The sequence below is a fragment of the Gopherus evgoodei genome, unplaced genomic scaffold (assembly GCF_007399415.2).
Source record: "Gopherus evgoodei ecotype Sinaloan lineage unplaced genomic scaffold, rGopEvg1_v1.p scaffold_32_arrow_ctg1, whole genome shotgun sequence".
Taxonomy (NCBI): Eukaryota; Metazoa; Chordata; order Testudines; family Testudinidae; genus Gopherus; species Gopherus evgoodei.
The window spans coordinates 6035557-6050863 of record NW_022059994.1 but is presented as its reverse complement, the minus strand read 5'-3'; the positions used below and the strand labels follow the sequence as shown (position 1 = coordinate 6050863).

At 51.5% G+C, this 15307-nt stretch overlaps 1 protein-coding gene across 1 annotated transcript; it reads right to left on the bottom strand.

Moving 5' to 3' along the window:
• Positions 1–548: 548 nt before the first annotated feature.
• On the bottom strand, positions 549–14679 carry LOC115640916 (killer cell lectin-like receptor subfamily B member 1B allele B). Its single transcript, XM_030544008.1, has 7 exons — positions 14341–14679; positions 9850–9945; positions 3535–3681; positions 2480–2634; positions 1746–1858; positions 996–1124; positions 549–588 (listed from the first exon to the last, which is right to left on the bottom strand). Exons 1-7 carry the CDS (start codon positions 14489–14491, stop codon positions 576–578), a joined length of 804 nt encoding a protein of 267 aa, XP_030399868.1. The 5' UTR covers positions 14492–14679; the 3' UTR covers positions 549–575.
• Positions 14680–15307: the final 628 nt, after the last annotated feature.

Here is a 15307-nt window from a genome sequence, read left to right as displayed (position 1 = left end):
AGCACTCATGGGATGATGACAAGGATGGCTATCAGTCCTTTTGCACTTTACCACCGGAGAGGAGAGGAAAGGAGAGGATGCTGCTGTTCATTGCCGCAGCACCACGTCTACCAGCAGCATGCAGTAGACATACAGTGACATTGAAAAAAGTCAAGAAACGATTTTTTTCCCTTTTCTTTCACGGGGGGAAGGGGGGTAAATTGACGAGATATACCCTGAACCACCCCGGACGTGTTTGACCCTACAGGCATTGGGAGCTCAGCCAAGAATGCAAATACTTTTTGGAGACTGCTGGGGACTGTGGGATAGCTGGAGTCCTCAGTCCCCCCTCCCTCCCTCCATGAGCGCCCATTTGATTATTTGGCTTTCTGTTACGCTTGTCACACAGCACTGTGCTGTGGCCTCCGTCTATCATAGCCTGGAGATTTTTTCAAATGCTTTGTCATTTCGTCTTCTGGAACGGAGCTCTGATAGAACAGATTTGTCTCCCCATACAGCGATCAGATCCAGTATCTCCCGTACGGCCCATGCTGGAGCTCTTTCTGGATTTGGGACTGCATCGCCACCCGTGCTCATCAGAGCTCCATGCTGGGAAAACAGAAAATGAAATTCAAAAATTCGCGGGACTTTTCCTGTTTACCAGGCCAGTGCATCCGAGTTCAGATTGCTTTTCAGAGCGGCCACAATGGTGCACTGTGGGATGCCGCCTGGAGGCCAATACCATCGATTTGCGGCCACACTAACCCTAATCCAACATGGCAATACCGATTTCAGCGCTACTCCTCTCGTCGGGGAGGAATACAGAAACCGTTTTAAAGAGCCCTTTATATGGATATAAAGGGCCTCGTTGTATGGACGGTGCAGGGTTAAATCAGTTTAACTCTGCTAAATTCGGTTTAAACGTGTAGTGTAGACCAGGCCTCTGTGTCTGTGTGTTGGTTTCCCCATGTGTGACATGTGGGATATGGAGCCGTGCTCTGAGGTGTCCCCCGTACCCTGTTTGGAGTGGGACGGCGTCTCGCTGACAAATCCACTGAAATGCAGAGCTGCAGGTGTCAGAATTAAGCTGTTTCCCTGCCAGCGCGCCACAGCTGTTCCCCTCAGCCGGGCCTGACACCGGAAACCTGCGGGACGAAGGAGAGGGGCCCTGTCAGCGCGTGTGGGTCCATCACATGCAGTCAGTTCCCTGTTCAAAGTTCCAACAGGATCCGCAGCCGTCGTCTCCTCCAGCTCTGCCCTGGGGGCTGCCCCTGCTCCCCACTGTCAGGCCCTGGCCAGGGTCTCAAACGGCCTTTCCCTGTCCAGACCCCAGGGACCTGCTCCAGCCTCCTCCTCCCTGCCGGGCTAGACCCTGTCCAGCTCCCTCCCCTGCTCCACGTCTCCTCCCCACCGGGCTGGGCCGACGCTGTCCCCTCCTGGTCCCCTCCGGTCTCTGGCTGCTCTGTGTCTCCCCCTCCCCCCTGCCCCATTGTCTGGGGGATCCCCAGGGCTCTGGCCTGGCCCCTTTGCTCTTCTCCCTCCACATCCCGTCTCTGAGCCACCTCCCCCACCCCCAACGCTCCAGCTTCACCTCCTCTGGGCAGGGGAGGGGCGGGGAGGAGAGGGTGTCTTTGTCATCACCTTACACTGAAAATGATTCCCCAAAGCCCCCGACCTTCCCCAAACATCCCCTCCCCCCATCTCTGTCACTGGCCCCTGCTGCCCAGAGAGAGGAGGGAAAGGATCCGACTCAAGGAATCACTCACTGGGTCTGATCCAGCCGGGAGCCGTTCAGCCAGGTCCAGGCCTTCTCCGGGGAGTGGAGGGACAGTCCGACCCAGAAATGAGACGTGCCTCCTGTCAGGTCCTGTAGGGACTCCTGCAGGGAGTGTGGGACAGGCAGCTGGGGACCAGAACCTGCTGTCGGTTCTTTTCTTGCAAATCCAAGTTCTCAACAACTTTAGCACCAGAACTACTGGCCGGCTGTCCAGATATCTTTATATACACCTATCCATCCCAACACATACCTGTCTATCTCTCCAACTGTTCCCCATGGATGATCTTCTGTCCACCCATCCCCACACCTACTCCCCCTCTCTGTAGCCCTCAGTCCTCATAACTCTCTCTCTCTGTCTCACACACACACACACACACACACACACACACACACACACACACACACACACACACACACACACACAGAGTCCCTCTTTCCAGCTGAATTGTGCTGGGCACATCCCAGAAGGGGGAGGGTACTGGTAGCTTTAAGCACCATTGTGTGTCCCTGATCTCAGGGCTAGTGATTTAGGCTGGGATTTGTCAGCTGCCTAGGGGATTTGGACACTCTGTTATTAACCATTAATGGGAATGGGGTGTCCAAGTCCTTTAGGCAGCATTGACAATCCTAGACCTACCATGTAGCCTATACGAGTCCTCAGACTCAGTATCCAGGGCCCAGCCCTGCAGGGGCAGCTCCAGCAGGAAGTTATCACCCCTTTACCAGCTCCTTCCGGTCCCGGAACACCAGCAGCTGGGAGCCCCTCGCTGAGCAGTCGGCGCAGCTCTCGCTCCACGTTTTACTTCCTCTGCCAACCCAGTAGCACTTGTCCCCGCGCAGATGCCAGTCCGTGGGGCAGAGTTTGCACCCGGAGCCCCCTGCAGACAGACAGGCATCATTAATGCTCTGAGCCCTCTGGGCCTCATTCCTGGCTACTCCCTTCCTGTGACTGGGGCAGGAACGGGGTTCAAATGGGATTGAGTCTCCTTTGTGCTCCCTGAAATCTGGGGCTGGGCCAGGCCCTGCCTGGCTCCTGGCATCAGTTAGAGCAGCCTTGGGGCTGCTCTGCCTTATCCAGCACTCCCATATGGGCCCTGGGCAGCAGAGAACACCCATAGCGCACTGCACTCTAGCCACACTACCAATGTGCTCCCTACTTTGGGGGTTGGGAACAGGGTGGTGAGGAGCCCTTACTCCAGCTCCACACTAGGTAGGGAGGTCTCCAGGGCAGAGGGGATCTCATGGGGCTATTTGCATCCATTTTAAGGCTACATTATTCTGCCAGAGTGGCCTAGAAGGGGCTTAGGACAGCTGAAGATGTGTTGGGGGCTGGTTAGTGGAAATCTAATAGGATATGGGAGGGGAAATGGTAACAGGGGAGAACGGGAGAGGAGGTGGGACCCCAGGGCTGGCTGGGAACCAGCAGGGGGTAAATCCATGAGACCATCTCTCTGCTGGGATCCATCCCTGATCTGAAAACATTTGGCCAACCTGGTATTAGATTATTTTAAGACCCCCCCTTGAGCAGTATCATGCATGGCCACTAGATGTTGCTCCCCCCGCCCCCACAGTCTCAGCAGAGCCCCCACACCCGGTTCCATCTGAGGCAGGTACATTCATGGTCTGGCATCGAGCGGGGCTGGTGGCAGATCGGTGCAGCCAGCAGGGGGCGGCGTGTCCCTGCCCTGCAGGATCCCCAGGGGCTGGGACGGCAGCTGGGTTCCCACTGGCCGTGCCCGGGGCGGAGGGCGGCTCAGAGACACACGCGCTGGGGTTACCTGCTGGGCTGGGCTGGGCCGGGTGGCACAGTTTTTGGGTCAGCTGGGATCGGAAATGCTCCAGGCGGGCGCTGCATTCTGCTGTGCTGGGGTCTGCGGTCCTAGAGGCTGCCAGGGTCTGTCCCTTCTCGGACAGCAAGTGGGAAACTGCAAAGCAGCGTCGGTGGGAGTGAGGTGACAGGTTAATGTGATGGGGAGTTGCTGGGTAAAAGCACCGGCAGAGACGGAGGGCCTGGCCCAAAGCCCATTCAGCTGACTCCCATGGGCTTCAGAAGAGCCGTAAAGGGCCACATTCCAAAAGAGCAGTTTGGGATTGAAAATCAGTGGGAGCTGGGTGCCTAAATCCCTTGGGCCTCTTTGCAAACCCAGCTCATCTTTGCATCAAAGTTATCCAGCCCCCATCAAAGCAGTGTCAGAACAGCTCAGAATCTTTGCTAGATTTCGCCTCCCAACCCCACTCTGTGAGGCTGGGCACAGGGATGTCATCCCCATTGTACAGGTGGGGAAACTGAGACACAGAGCTCCTCATGGAGGCGAGGACTAGCCTGGGTTCTGGGCCAGGACAGGCCACCTGAGCTGCCCCTCTGGGGTATCAAGTTCAATACAGTGTAGCCCCCGTTGCTGTGCATCCTGTCCTGGCGAGAGGAGGGGCTGGGAGCTGCGTGGGCGGAGATATGAGATCGCACAGGAAGCTGAGATGCTGGGCTGCAGCCGTGTGGCGTCAGGGTGGTGGTCACAGCATCCGGCCTCAGGGGCTTTCTGCTGCTGTGGACGTTGGCTCAGTCAAAACAGGGCTCCTAGGTGCCTCCCTCACCAATGCAGCCACCCTGAGGGGCACAGACTGTCTGTTGTGAAGTTTATCTGGCCCCCGTCACTTGCTGTCTCTGTCTCTCACCCACATTCCCTGTGACGCAGGGGAGGGTCATGGGGACAGATTATTCAAGGGATTTAGGCACCTAAAGCAGCAGACAGGCTCCAAGTGGGGTTCTCAGAAGCACCTAGGCCAAGATCCTCAACAGGATTTAAGTACCTAACTCCTTTGGGTGCTGGGCAACAAAATACATTTGAGAACCTGGGTCCTAAGAGCCCAATTCCCATTGACTTCGACAGGCATTAGTCACATAGTGGGTTGGTTTTAGGTGCCTAGATGCATTGTTAGGTATCTAAACCCTTGTGGAATTCCAGCCTTAAGGGACCAGCCCAGGGTCACATGGGGAATCAGTGGCAGAACCAGGAACTGGTCCCAGAGTCCCAGATTAGCACCAAAACCAGTGGGCCAGATTTCCTCTCAGGATGCCTGTGAGGTCCCGCCCAGTCCCACCATCCCGCTGCGAACAGCCAGCTCTGTCTGGCATGTCAGCCCAGCGATGGGAACTCGCCATTCGGGGGGAACATTCCAGCCATGTTTTGGGGACGTCCTTTCTCCATTTATCCACCAGCTACATTTCCTCTCTATTACGTATAGAGGACAGTTGTACTTAAACCCCCAAGGCAGATGAAAAGCTGGGGGGACGCTAGGACATTTTCCCCGCCCTAGATTCTCAAGTGGAAATATTTCAGATTTTGATATTACAACAATCGCTTTGCAACTCCCCAGCCGGTGGTACTGGCTAGTGCCCAGCATGATTAGTGGAAAGGCATCGTGAGGAGGAAATCGGGATTCAAGACTCAGCTCTGCTGTATGACCTTGGCCAAGTAATTTCAACTCATTTCCTTTGACTGTCTTGTCTATTGAGCTTCTGAGCTCTTGGAGGGGCAGGGCCTGTCTGTGTGTGTCTGTGCAGTGCCCGGTACAACGGGGCCCTGCTCTCAGCTGGGGCAGGGACTGTCTGTTGCTGTGTGTCTGTGCAGCGCCCGGCACAATCGGGCCCTGCTCTCAGCTGGGGCAGGGACTGTCTCTCCCTGTGTGTCTGTGCAGCGCCCGGCACAATCGGGCCCTGATCTCAGCTGGGGCAGGGACTGTCTCTCCCTGTGTGTCTGTGCAGTGCCCAGCACAACGGGGCCCTGATCTCAGCTGGGGCAGGGACTGTCTGTCGCTGTGTTTCTGTGCAGCACCCGGCACAACGGGGCCCTGATCTCAGCTGGGGCAGGGACTGTCTCTCGCTGTGTGTCTGCACAGCGCCCGGTACAACGGGGCCCTGATCTCAGCTGGGGCAGGGACTGTCTGTCGCTGTGTTTCTGTGCAGCACCCGGCACAACGGGGCCCTGATCTCAGCTGGGGCAGGGACTGTCTCTTGCTGTGTGTCTGTGCAGCTCCTGGCACAACGGGGCCCTGATCTCAGCTGGGGCAGGCACTGTCACTGTGTGTCTGTGCAGAGCCCAGGACGAAGGGGCCCTGATCTCAGGTGGGCATCTAGCTACTAGTGCAGGGTTAATAAAACTTTCCATTGACTTAGCTGCCCTTTGAAGTTGAATCGCCCCCTCGCTGCCCAGACACAGCTCCTGTCCTCATTTCACTTCCCCTCCTACACCACAAAGAGAAACCACTGTGTCTTCCCGGCCGCACACGTAAACAAGGTTACAAACAGGGACAGGGCAGCAAACGGCATCTTCTGTCCAGAGCCCAGCTGGCTCCTTACAGCCCAGCACAGACACATTCCAGGCTGCACGTAGGCCATGGCCCATGGACCAGCCTCTTTTATTGTTATTATATCTAGTGCTGTGGAGCCTAGAGGTCCAGCTGTGCACAGACGCACAATGAGAGACAGTCCCTGCCCCAGCTGAGATCAGGCCCCGTTGTGCCAGGCGCTGCACAGACACACAGGGAGAGACAGGTCCTGCCCCAGCTAAGATCAGGGCCCTGTTGTGCCAGGTGCTGCACAGACACACAGGGAGAGACAGTCCCTGCCCCAGCTGAGATCAGGGCCCCATTGTGCCAGGCGCTGCACAGACATACAGTGAGAGACAGTCCCTGCCCCAGCTGAGATCAGGGCCCCGTTGTGCCAGGCACTGCACAGACACACAGCAAGAGACAGTCCCTGCCCCAGCTGAGATTGGGGCCCTGTTGTGCCGAGTCTGCACAGACACACAATGAGAGACAGTCCCTGCCCCAGCTGAGATCAGGGCCCGTTGTTCCGGGCACTGCACAGACACACAGCGAGAGACAGTCCCTGCCTCAAAGCACTTGCAATCTATTTAGACAAGGGAGGCACAATCTCCATTTTATAGATGGGGAAACTGAGGCCTGAGATTCATAGACTCAATAGACTTTAAGGTCAGAAGGGACCAATGTGATCATCTAGTCTGAGCTCCTGCACAGAGCAGGCCACAGAACCCTACCCATCCACTTCTATAACAAACCCCTAACCTATGTCCGAGTTATTGAAGTTCTCAAATTGTGGTTGAGGACCTCAAGCTGCAGAGAATCCACCAGCAAGTGGTCCGTGCCCCACGCTGCAGGGGAAGGCGAAAAACCTCCAGGGCCTCTGCCAATCTGCCCTGGAGGAAAATTCCTTCCCGACCCCAAATATGGCGATCAGCTAAACCCTGAGCATGTGGGCAAGACTCACCAGCCAGCACTCAGGAAAGAATTCTGTGTAGTAATTCAGATCCTATCCCATCCAACATCCCATCACTGACCACTTGGCATACTTATCTGCTGATAATCAAAGATCAATTGTCAAAATTAAACTATCCCGTCATACCATCCCTTCCATAAACTTATCAAGCTTAGTCTTAAAGCCAGATATGTCTTTTGTCCCCACTACTCCCCTTGAAAGGCTATTCCAGAACTTCACTCCTCTAATGGTTGGAAACCTTTGTCTAATTTCTAGTCTAAACTTCCTAGTGTCCAGTTTATACCCATTCGTTCTTGTGTCTACATTGGTACTAAGCTTAAATAATTCCTCTCCCTCCCTAATATTAATCCCTCTGATATATTTATAAAGAGCAATCATATCCCCCCTCAGCCTTCTTTTGGCTAGGCTAAACAAGCCAAGCTCTTTGAGTCTCCTTTCATATGACAGGTTTTCCCACAGTCACACAGGGAGTCTATGGTAGAGCCAGGAATTGATGCTAGAGCTGAGTGTGGCTTGCAACCAAATGGAGGATATTTAATGTCAGTATGAAGTTGGTGCCCTAAATTCCTTACGGGCTTCTGAAAATCTCCCAATAAATAGACAAGGCAAATCACAGGCTGGGGAGCGAAGAGAAAAACAAAGGCAAAGTGCCTTGTGCAAGGTCACCCAGCAGATGGGGGAATAGAACCCACATCTGTTAAAGACAATATCCTCGTCTGACAGGTCTGGTTCTCTCACTGGATCTCCATTGCTGTGACTATCTCTTGGGGTGTGTATGTATTAGATAGCGTAGGTAAAAAAATCCAAATTTAGGTGCCAAGGGGAATTCTAATATTTCAACATTCGTTTTTGCCTTGAATTGGGACGAAAAGTCAAAGTATCAAAAACTTGTTTGTGGGAGGAAAAATTCAGAATCAACCTGATTGGGAAGGATGAAATGTTTCACTTAAGGCAGGTTCAATACTGACATGTCTGAGCTGCTGGGAATTGTAGTTTGGTTTCTCATGCTGCAATTCCTTCTTATGGGCTAGGCTCACTGGCTGGACTACATCTCCCATGATGCACCACAGACTCGGGACTCCCAAGGTGCACTGCAGTGACACTGCCAGAGCAGATATATATATGTGTGTGTAAGCACCAAGGTGCTTCCCTAGGGGCTTTGTGTGCTGGTAGCCCAGGGAGAGGCGCTGTCCTGGGTGACTCTCAGGTTAGAGACCTTTGTTGGGAAAACTCCCCCGACAGCCTGGCTGAATTTACCCCCCCCTCCATCTCCCTAGGGAAAATCAGCCACCCCAGGGCATTACTGCTCTGGCTGCTAGCCCAGGACTGCTGCCTGCTCGGAGTGTGTTTGGGTGCTGGGGTGGGAGACTAAACTTAGGATTTTTAGGCTAGTTTAGTAACCTGTCCCCTGAGCCCTACACCCCTTGGTGGGGAGGAGAAATCCTAGGAGCAGCAGCAGCCTGACCCTGCATGACAAGGACGCCTGCCAGCAGTGATCATCAGCCTTTCTGCTGTCCAGCGCCATCTCTGAATGTGAGGATCCGGCGTGGAGTTGTGAGTCACCATCCTTCCGTTAGCTAGTCAGGGAGATGGTTCGGGAGACACCCCCCTACTCCTGGAACTGGATCCTCAAGCCAGCGGGTCTGGGCTTGGGGATTTTATAACCTGCTGCCTATTAAAGCTGTGGCAGGACTGACGGCCTCATCCCACGCGTGAGTCCTTTGGGCTGCTCTGAGTCCAGTCAGCCGAGCTGCTAACTGAGGCACAGATGATATCGTGGTCACAGATCATCAAAGGCCTCCACGAATACGTGCACCAGTGGGACACTAATTTTATCTTTGCTAGATCAGGTCACGTGACTGGGGAAATTCATGGGTATTATCAGCATGGGCACAGGTGACCCTTGGATTAGTGTTTTATCCTGTTTTGTTATATGTATCTCGTGTTTAATATAATTACTGTGTGGAATATATTGTATGTGTCTGGGTTATTTCTTGGGAGTCTCCAGCTATCTGGCAAGTAAGCTGGGGGTTTACCCTGTGGTTAGAATTTTCCTGCCAAGCTGCCCTGGTGGCCCTGCCAGGAAGGAGCAAGGGGGGTTGGAGGCACCAGCAAATAAATTCATATGGGAAGAAAATAAAAATGTTATACCCTGGGGAGTGGAAAGCAGGATCCAGAAGATCCCAGGTTCGTCCCTCAAACCCATCAGGGGATTGGTGCTAAAGAAGGTAACTGGGGGGATTGGAGTGCTACATATATAGCAAAATCCTAATTTTCCTTTTTAAAAAACACATTTGGATGAGAAATTCTCAGTCAGTGCTAGTATCAGAGTTGGCTGAAATTTTGTTCTAATTTTTAAAAGTCGATGTAATTTTGAAATTTGAAACAAAAAATGAGGAAAAGTGTTGATGAAACTGTCACATAATTTTCCACACACTCTCCCATTTTTAAGCCAACTTGCAGAGCTTTTCAAATTTTCAACTTTCAAAATTTAGGGGGTCTTCTGAATTTTGAAAAGAGCGAGAAGTTTTTTTTAAAAATATATCAGTAAAATTTTCCCCTTATTTTTAACCAGTTCTAGTGTATGCCTGGATCTATCTAGTTATCCATCCATCCCCATGCACACCTATCTCTCTATCTGTTTAATTTTCTCTCTTTACAGTCAGGCTCTTTGGAGCATCAAAGAAATTTACTAGCTAGTGGGAGGGACCCACAATGGAATTCTGGAGGGACGGGACAATCCATGCTATACACTGATGGACCCGCGCAAATAAACACGGAGCTGTCAGCTACTTACCCCAAATCCCCAGCACTATCACAGCAATCACCAGGACAATATTCCCAATCCATCCGACCCACAGCGCTGTCTGATGCCACCGGGGACTCTGGGGACCTGTAAGAGCCAACGTCTGGTGAAAAACAGTCGGAATCTGGTGTATGGAAGACCATTTCAAAGAAAAATACGTTCCCGATCTTACAGTGTGGGTAGAATCCTATGCCCGCATGGAGTTTATTACAGGATTGGGGCCTATACACTCACCTGTTTTCCGCTGTAGGCCAGTCTGGGATGACTTGAGAGCTGCCTGACTTTTTATGTAAAGGCAGTGGGGTGAAATTTTGGCCATTTTCTTGAAAATGGAAATTTTTATGAAAATATCGATATTTTCTCAATATTTTACATTTCCTACATTTTTAAATGAAACCCCCCCTTTTTTTTAATTCTTCACCATATTGGTTTGTTGTTTTTTGGGTTCTTTTTCTGTTTGATTGCATTGTTCTTAATTGTCTATTGTGTTCATTATATATGTTGTCAATTTCCATACCTTGGCTGTAACAATGGAAAGTCCGGGAGAAAATACTGTCACAAATTGGCAAGGCAGCAGCCGCAGGGACCAGCTCAAACAAGATTTGGTCATTGCAAATCTACAGTTTAAAGACCAAACTATGAATGTTCAACTCAACTGTTATTTCCACCCTAATGTATTGATGTGAAATCTGGAAATCCACCAAAGGCATAGCCAGATGTCTAAATACCTTGGAAGACAAATGTCTTAGAACATTACTAGACATTAAATGGAATGAATTAATAACAAATGCCAAGATCCCATCAGAGAGTCCAACAACCCCTGATCTCTAAAATTATCCAGAACGGAAGTTGGAAAGATCTGGGATGCGTTTTCTTTGGCCACTGTTGGAAGACAGGATACCAGGCTAGACAGACCATTGGTCTGACCCTTTGTGGCCATTCTTATGTTAAGAATGAAGTGATGCATTGGCCACTGGGCAGCTGGAAGAACATGCAAAAAGGCCTAGCAAAGACTCCCTCCATCGAGCAGTCCCCAGAGAGAGAGAACTTACAGAACATAACAGAACAGAAGACGTGCAAAGAGCAGCCCAGGTTAGCCAGGGATGGTGGAGCCTGGCTCGTGCCCTGAGCAACCTACAATGGCCCGGGCAGGATTCAGTATCACTATTATTATTTTGCTTTCCCAGATTTGATTTTCTCAAAGGTTCCCATTTGCAACATTTTTGGCTGGAAACTTTTTCCCATTTGTAAACATCTTTAGTTCGAACAATGTTAGTCTCTAAGGTGGCACAGGGACTCCTCATTGTTTTTGCTGATACAGACTAACACGGCGACCGCTCTGAAATCTTTGGTTCAGTGCTTTCCCTTTCCACTTTCAAGGTTTAATTACTATGTCGCATGGCTGAGCTTCATTGGTCAGCTCGGTCACGTGACATTATTGTTTCAGACTGAACATCTTTCAATCTTGAAGACACAGAATCACAGAACTGTAGGGCTGGAAGGGACCTCAAGGGGTCATGTAGTTCACCTGCCCCCTCCCTCACCCCACACTGAGCTAGGACCGTATTTACCTCTAGACCATCCTTTTCTGGTGTTTGTTTAACCTATTCTTAAAAACCTCCAATGCCTGAGTTTCCACAACAGGCGGCTTTTGGTGGCATACCTGCGGGAGGTCCGTCGGTCCTGCAGCTTTGGCGTACCTGCCACCGAATTCCCGCCGGAGCCACGGGGCTGGCGGACCTCCTGCAGGCATGCTGCCGAAGGCTCCCTGACTGCCGCCCCCACAGCTGCTGGTCACCCGCTGCGGCTTGCCACCCCACGCACGCACTTGCTGCACTGGTGCCTGGAGCCGCCCCTGTCCCTAGCTAACCTGGTTCAGTGCTCAACTACTCTTAGAGTTAAAAAGTTTTTCCTAAAATCTAACCTAAATCTCCCCTGCTGCAAATTAAGCTGATCGCTGATTATCGTACCTTCAGTGGCCGTGGAGAGCAACTGATCAACACTCTCTTTATAACAACCTTTTTTGTACTGGAAGACTGGTCTCATCCCCCATCAGCCATTTCTCCTCTAGACTGAACATGTCCAGTTCTTTCAACCTCTCCTCATCCGTCATGTTTTCTAAACCTCTTCGAAACATTTCTGTCTTGAAATCAAAACATTTTTGATGTTTTTTGAGCTACTCAGAGATTCCAAGGCTGGAAGGGACCATTCTGGTCGTTTTGCCTGACCTCCTGTATTACACAGGCCAGAGAGCTTCCTCAAAATAATTCCGAGAGCAGATCTTATAGAAAAACACCCAGGGTTGATTTAAATCTTGTCAGTGATGGTGAATCCACCATGACCCTTGGTAACTTGTTCCAGTGAGTAATTACTCTCACTGCTAAAAAATTTACAGCTTATTTTGAGTCCGAATTTGTCTAGATTCAACTTTCAGTCGTTGGATCATGTTAGAACCTCTCTCTGCTCGATTGAAGAGCTTGTTATTCAATATTCCTTCCTCACGTAGATACTTATAGACTCATCAAGTCACCCCTTAACCCTCTGTTTGTTAAATAGACTCCAAGAGCTCCATCTATCACTACAAGGCAGCTTTTCTGATCCTTTAATCATTCCTGTGGCTCTTCTCTAACCCCCTCTGCAATTTAGCAACATCCTTCCTGAATTCTGGACACCAGAACTGGACATGGGTTTCCAGCAGTGGTCACACCAGGGCCAAATCCAGAGCTAAAATAACCTCTCGGCTCCTACTCGAGATTCCCCTGTTTATACATCCCAGGATCACATTAGCCCTTCAGGCCACAACGTCGCTCCGGGAGCTCATGTACAGCTGATTATCCCCCATGACCCTCGAATCTCTTTCAGAGTCCCTGCTCCCCAGGACAGAGTGCCCCATCCTCAAGGAAGTGGTTAAAGAGAGGCACGTGTGTTAAGTTCTTTGCTGAATGGAGGCCTTACATCGTAAAGAAGAATCATTCTAATCAAAGCCGGCGTCTGTAGGTGAAACTCTCTGGCCTGGGTTATGCAGGGGGTCAGACTTGAGGATCAGAACGATACTTACAGACATGCAACGTCTTTGAATCACAGATACCTAGCAAGAGACATGCCCTGCCCTGAAGACGCTGGGTTCACGGGATGAAATTCACCCCTGTGTAGAGAATGAACACAAAGCCAGACACCACTCTAGTCCTATTTTGCACATTGCAAGTAGGGTATTGGCCTTTGTGCTGAGCCCTCTGCAGAGTTGTGAATTTCCCCCACAGAGGTTGGGAGGCAGGGAGAGGAAACAATAGCTTAAATGTAGTGGCTGTGAAGTCAGGCCTGCCCAGAGTGAGGTTAGAACCATAGGCTTGAAGGGTTTCTTAAGAAGCATGTTAATGCCGTGCATTGCAGAGATTCTGTGCAGCAGGGGAAGTGCAACCCCGGAGCTTGTGATTCTGGGCTTCTCCAAAACAGCCTCTGGTGTCAATTACAGCAGCCCTGGGATTGCTCTAATTTATGGACAGTCCAGAGCAACTTGGATTATCTGGAGCAGCAGAAATTCTCCTTACTGTTCCCAGACCCACCCATGCTGGAAACCGTCCTGCACTAGGGTTTTTTTGGGGGAGAGTCAGGGCAGGGGGGAGGCAGTGTAGCTTATGGCTGCTCTATGCTGTACCTGCATTGCGTGAAATTCTCCTCTGGCCACTTGCAGCAAAATCCTGCCCCTGTGTACTGACAGTGGAGAGTATAGGGGCCGAGGCAGGCTGAGTCCTGAGGTGTGTACCGAAAACTGGCTCCAACTGTGTGGGGCTGAGCACTTGACCTAAATAAGGACCCACCGTGTCCAGATTCCCAGCTCAGGGGCTTACCCCGGATGCCAGCCTTCCCTGCCCAGCCAGCGCTGCCAACTTTCAAGTAGCAGCTCCGTGGACCATTACAGAGGATGCCCGGCTGCAGCATTACAGCTGCGTGTATCAGCTTTCCTCAGAAGGAAGAGTCAATTACAGTAGCACCCTGAGATGTTGTGTGAGATCAGGGCCCCCTTGCGCTGGGGGCTGCAGAAGCATGTAGCACGTAGAGTTAATGTCGTGCCTACACCTCATCCCCACTCCAGGGAGGTGTCTGAGCAGTTCAGATTATTCTTGCCTATGCTCTGGTAGCCTGAGTCCATCATGCAACCATATAGAGAACCACGAGCCCCCAGCTAGAGCTTGGTGGGTCGTAATTGGAGAAGTGCCATCTGATGCAGCATCCGGACTGGCGAGTGGGTGCATGGACTTCCCCTTTCTACCCCAGGCTTCTGCACCGAGAGCCCCGCACACAGAAGTGAGCTGCTGCAGAGAGCTGATCAAAAGTGTTGCAGCCAGCTCCCCAAAAGCCAAAAATCCCCCTGGCACAGACCTGCTCTGGGGCAGTCACTGAAAGCAAGGGGCTCCCCAGCAAAATCCATCTGTGGGTTTACAACGACCACCCCACCCCTCGGGGGAAATAAAAGTCACTTACTGAGGGGCTGAGCTGAAAGGGGTGTCCTGGAGCCAGGAAAGGCAGGGGAGAGGTTCAGATCGGCATAGACTGTCTCCCGAGCCATGATGCGAGCAGCTGATAAGAGCACCTGGCTGTGTTTGGGGCAGCCTGATGTGCTTGGTATATGCATGAAATTGACCTCAATCCAACGTCAGGAAGTGCCGCCTCTGAAAGCTGAATTCCACTCCTCTCACGTGTGTGACTGCGAAGGGTCCTGTCACAGCCAGGGCTGAGTAGGTCCTGCAGCCTTAAACCAACGCAACTGGCCTTGAAATGTAGAGACTGGCGCAGTCTTGGGGCCAGGGATTTCGGATGCACCATAGCTGTTGTAGGGTCCAGGCACATTGGGCTGGGAATTAAACTCCTGGCTTCTGACCTGCTGTGGGAATGTGCACAGGTCACTTCTTTCCCTCTGTGCTTCAGTTTCCCCTCCTGCTTTTTATTTCGATTGTGAACTCTCTGCAGCATGGACTCCCTGTCTGTCTGTGCAGTGCCCGACACAGCGGGCCCCTGATCTCAGCTGGGGATCAACTCCCATTGAAACTAGGTGCTTAAATACCTCCGAAGGTCTGCTCCTAAGTGACTTGTCAAGGTTACACACTGAGTTAGTGGCAGAACTTTGTAACCCAAATCTCCTGGGTCCCAGTCCAGTGCATTAACCAGGAGACATCTTCAGTTCTCTTTTAACACCACGTGAGGACATTGGTTCAGCCTGGGAATGATTTACCCAGTGCCGCTGGTGTGCCTGGCATTGTGCTGGTGAAAGGTTTTCTGTGATGTAGCTTTAGAATGGATCAATATCACTAGCATGGTTGAAAGCGTTCAGCAGAGGGTCTAATGGAAGTACAAACTAGTCAGACTAGTCATTGACTGACTGACATCTTGGCTGATGTATTTTGCAAGTGTGGCCAGAGCACGCATCGGAAAATATTACTCTCATACCACA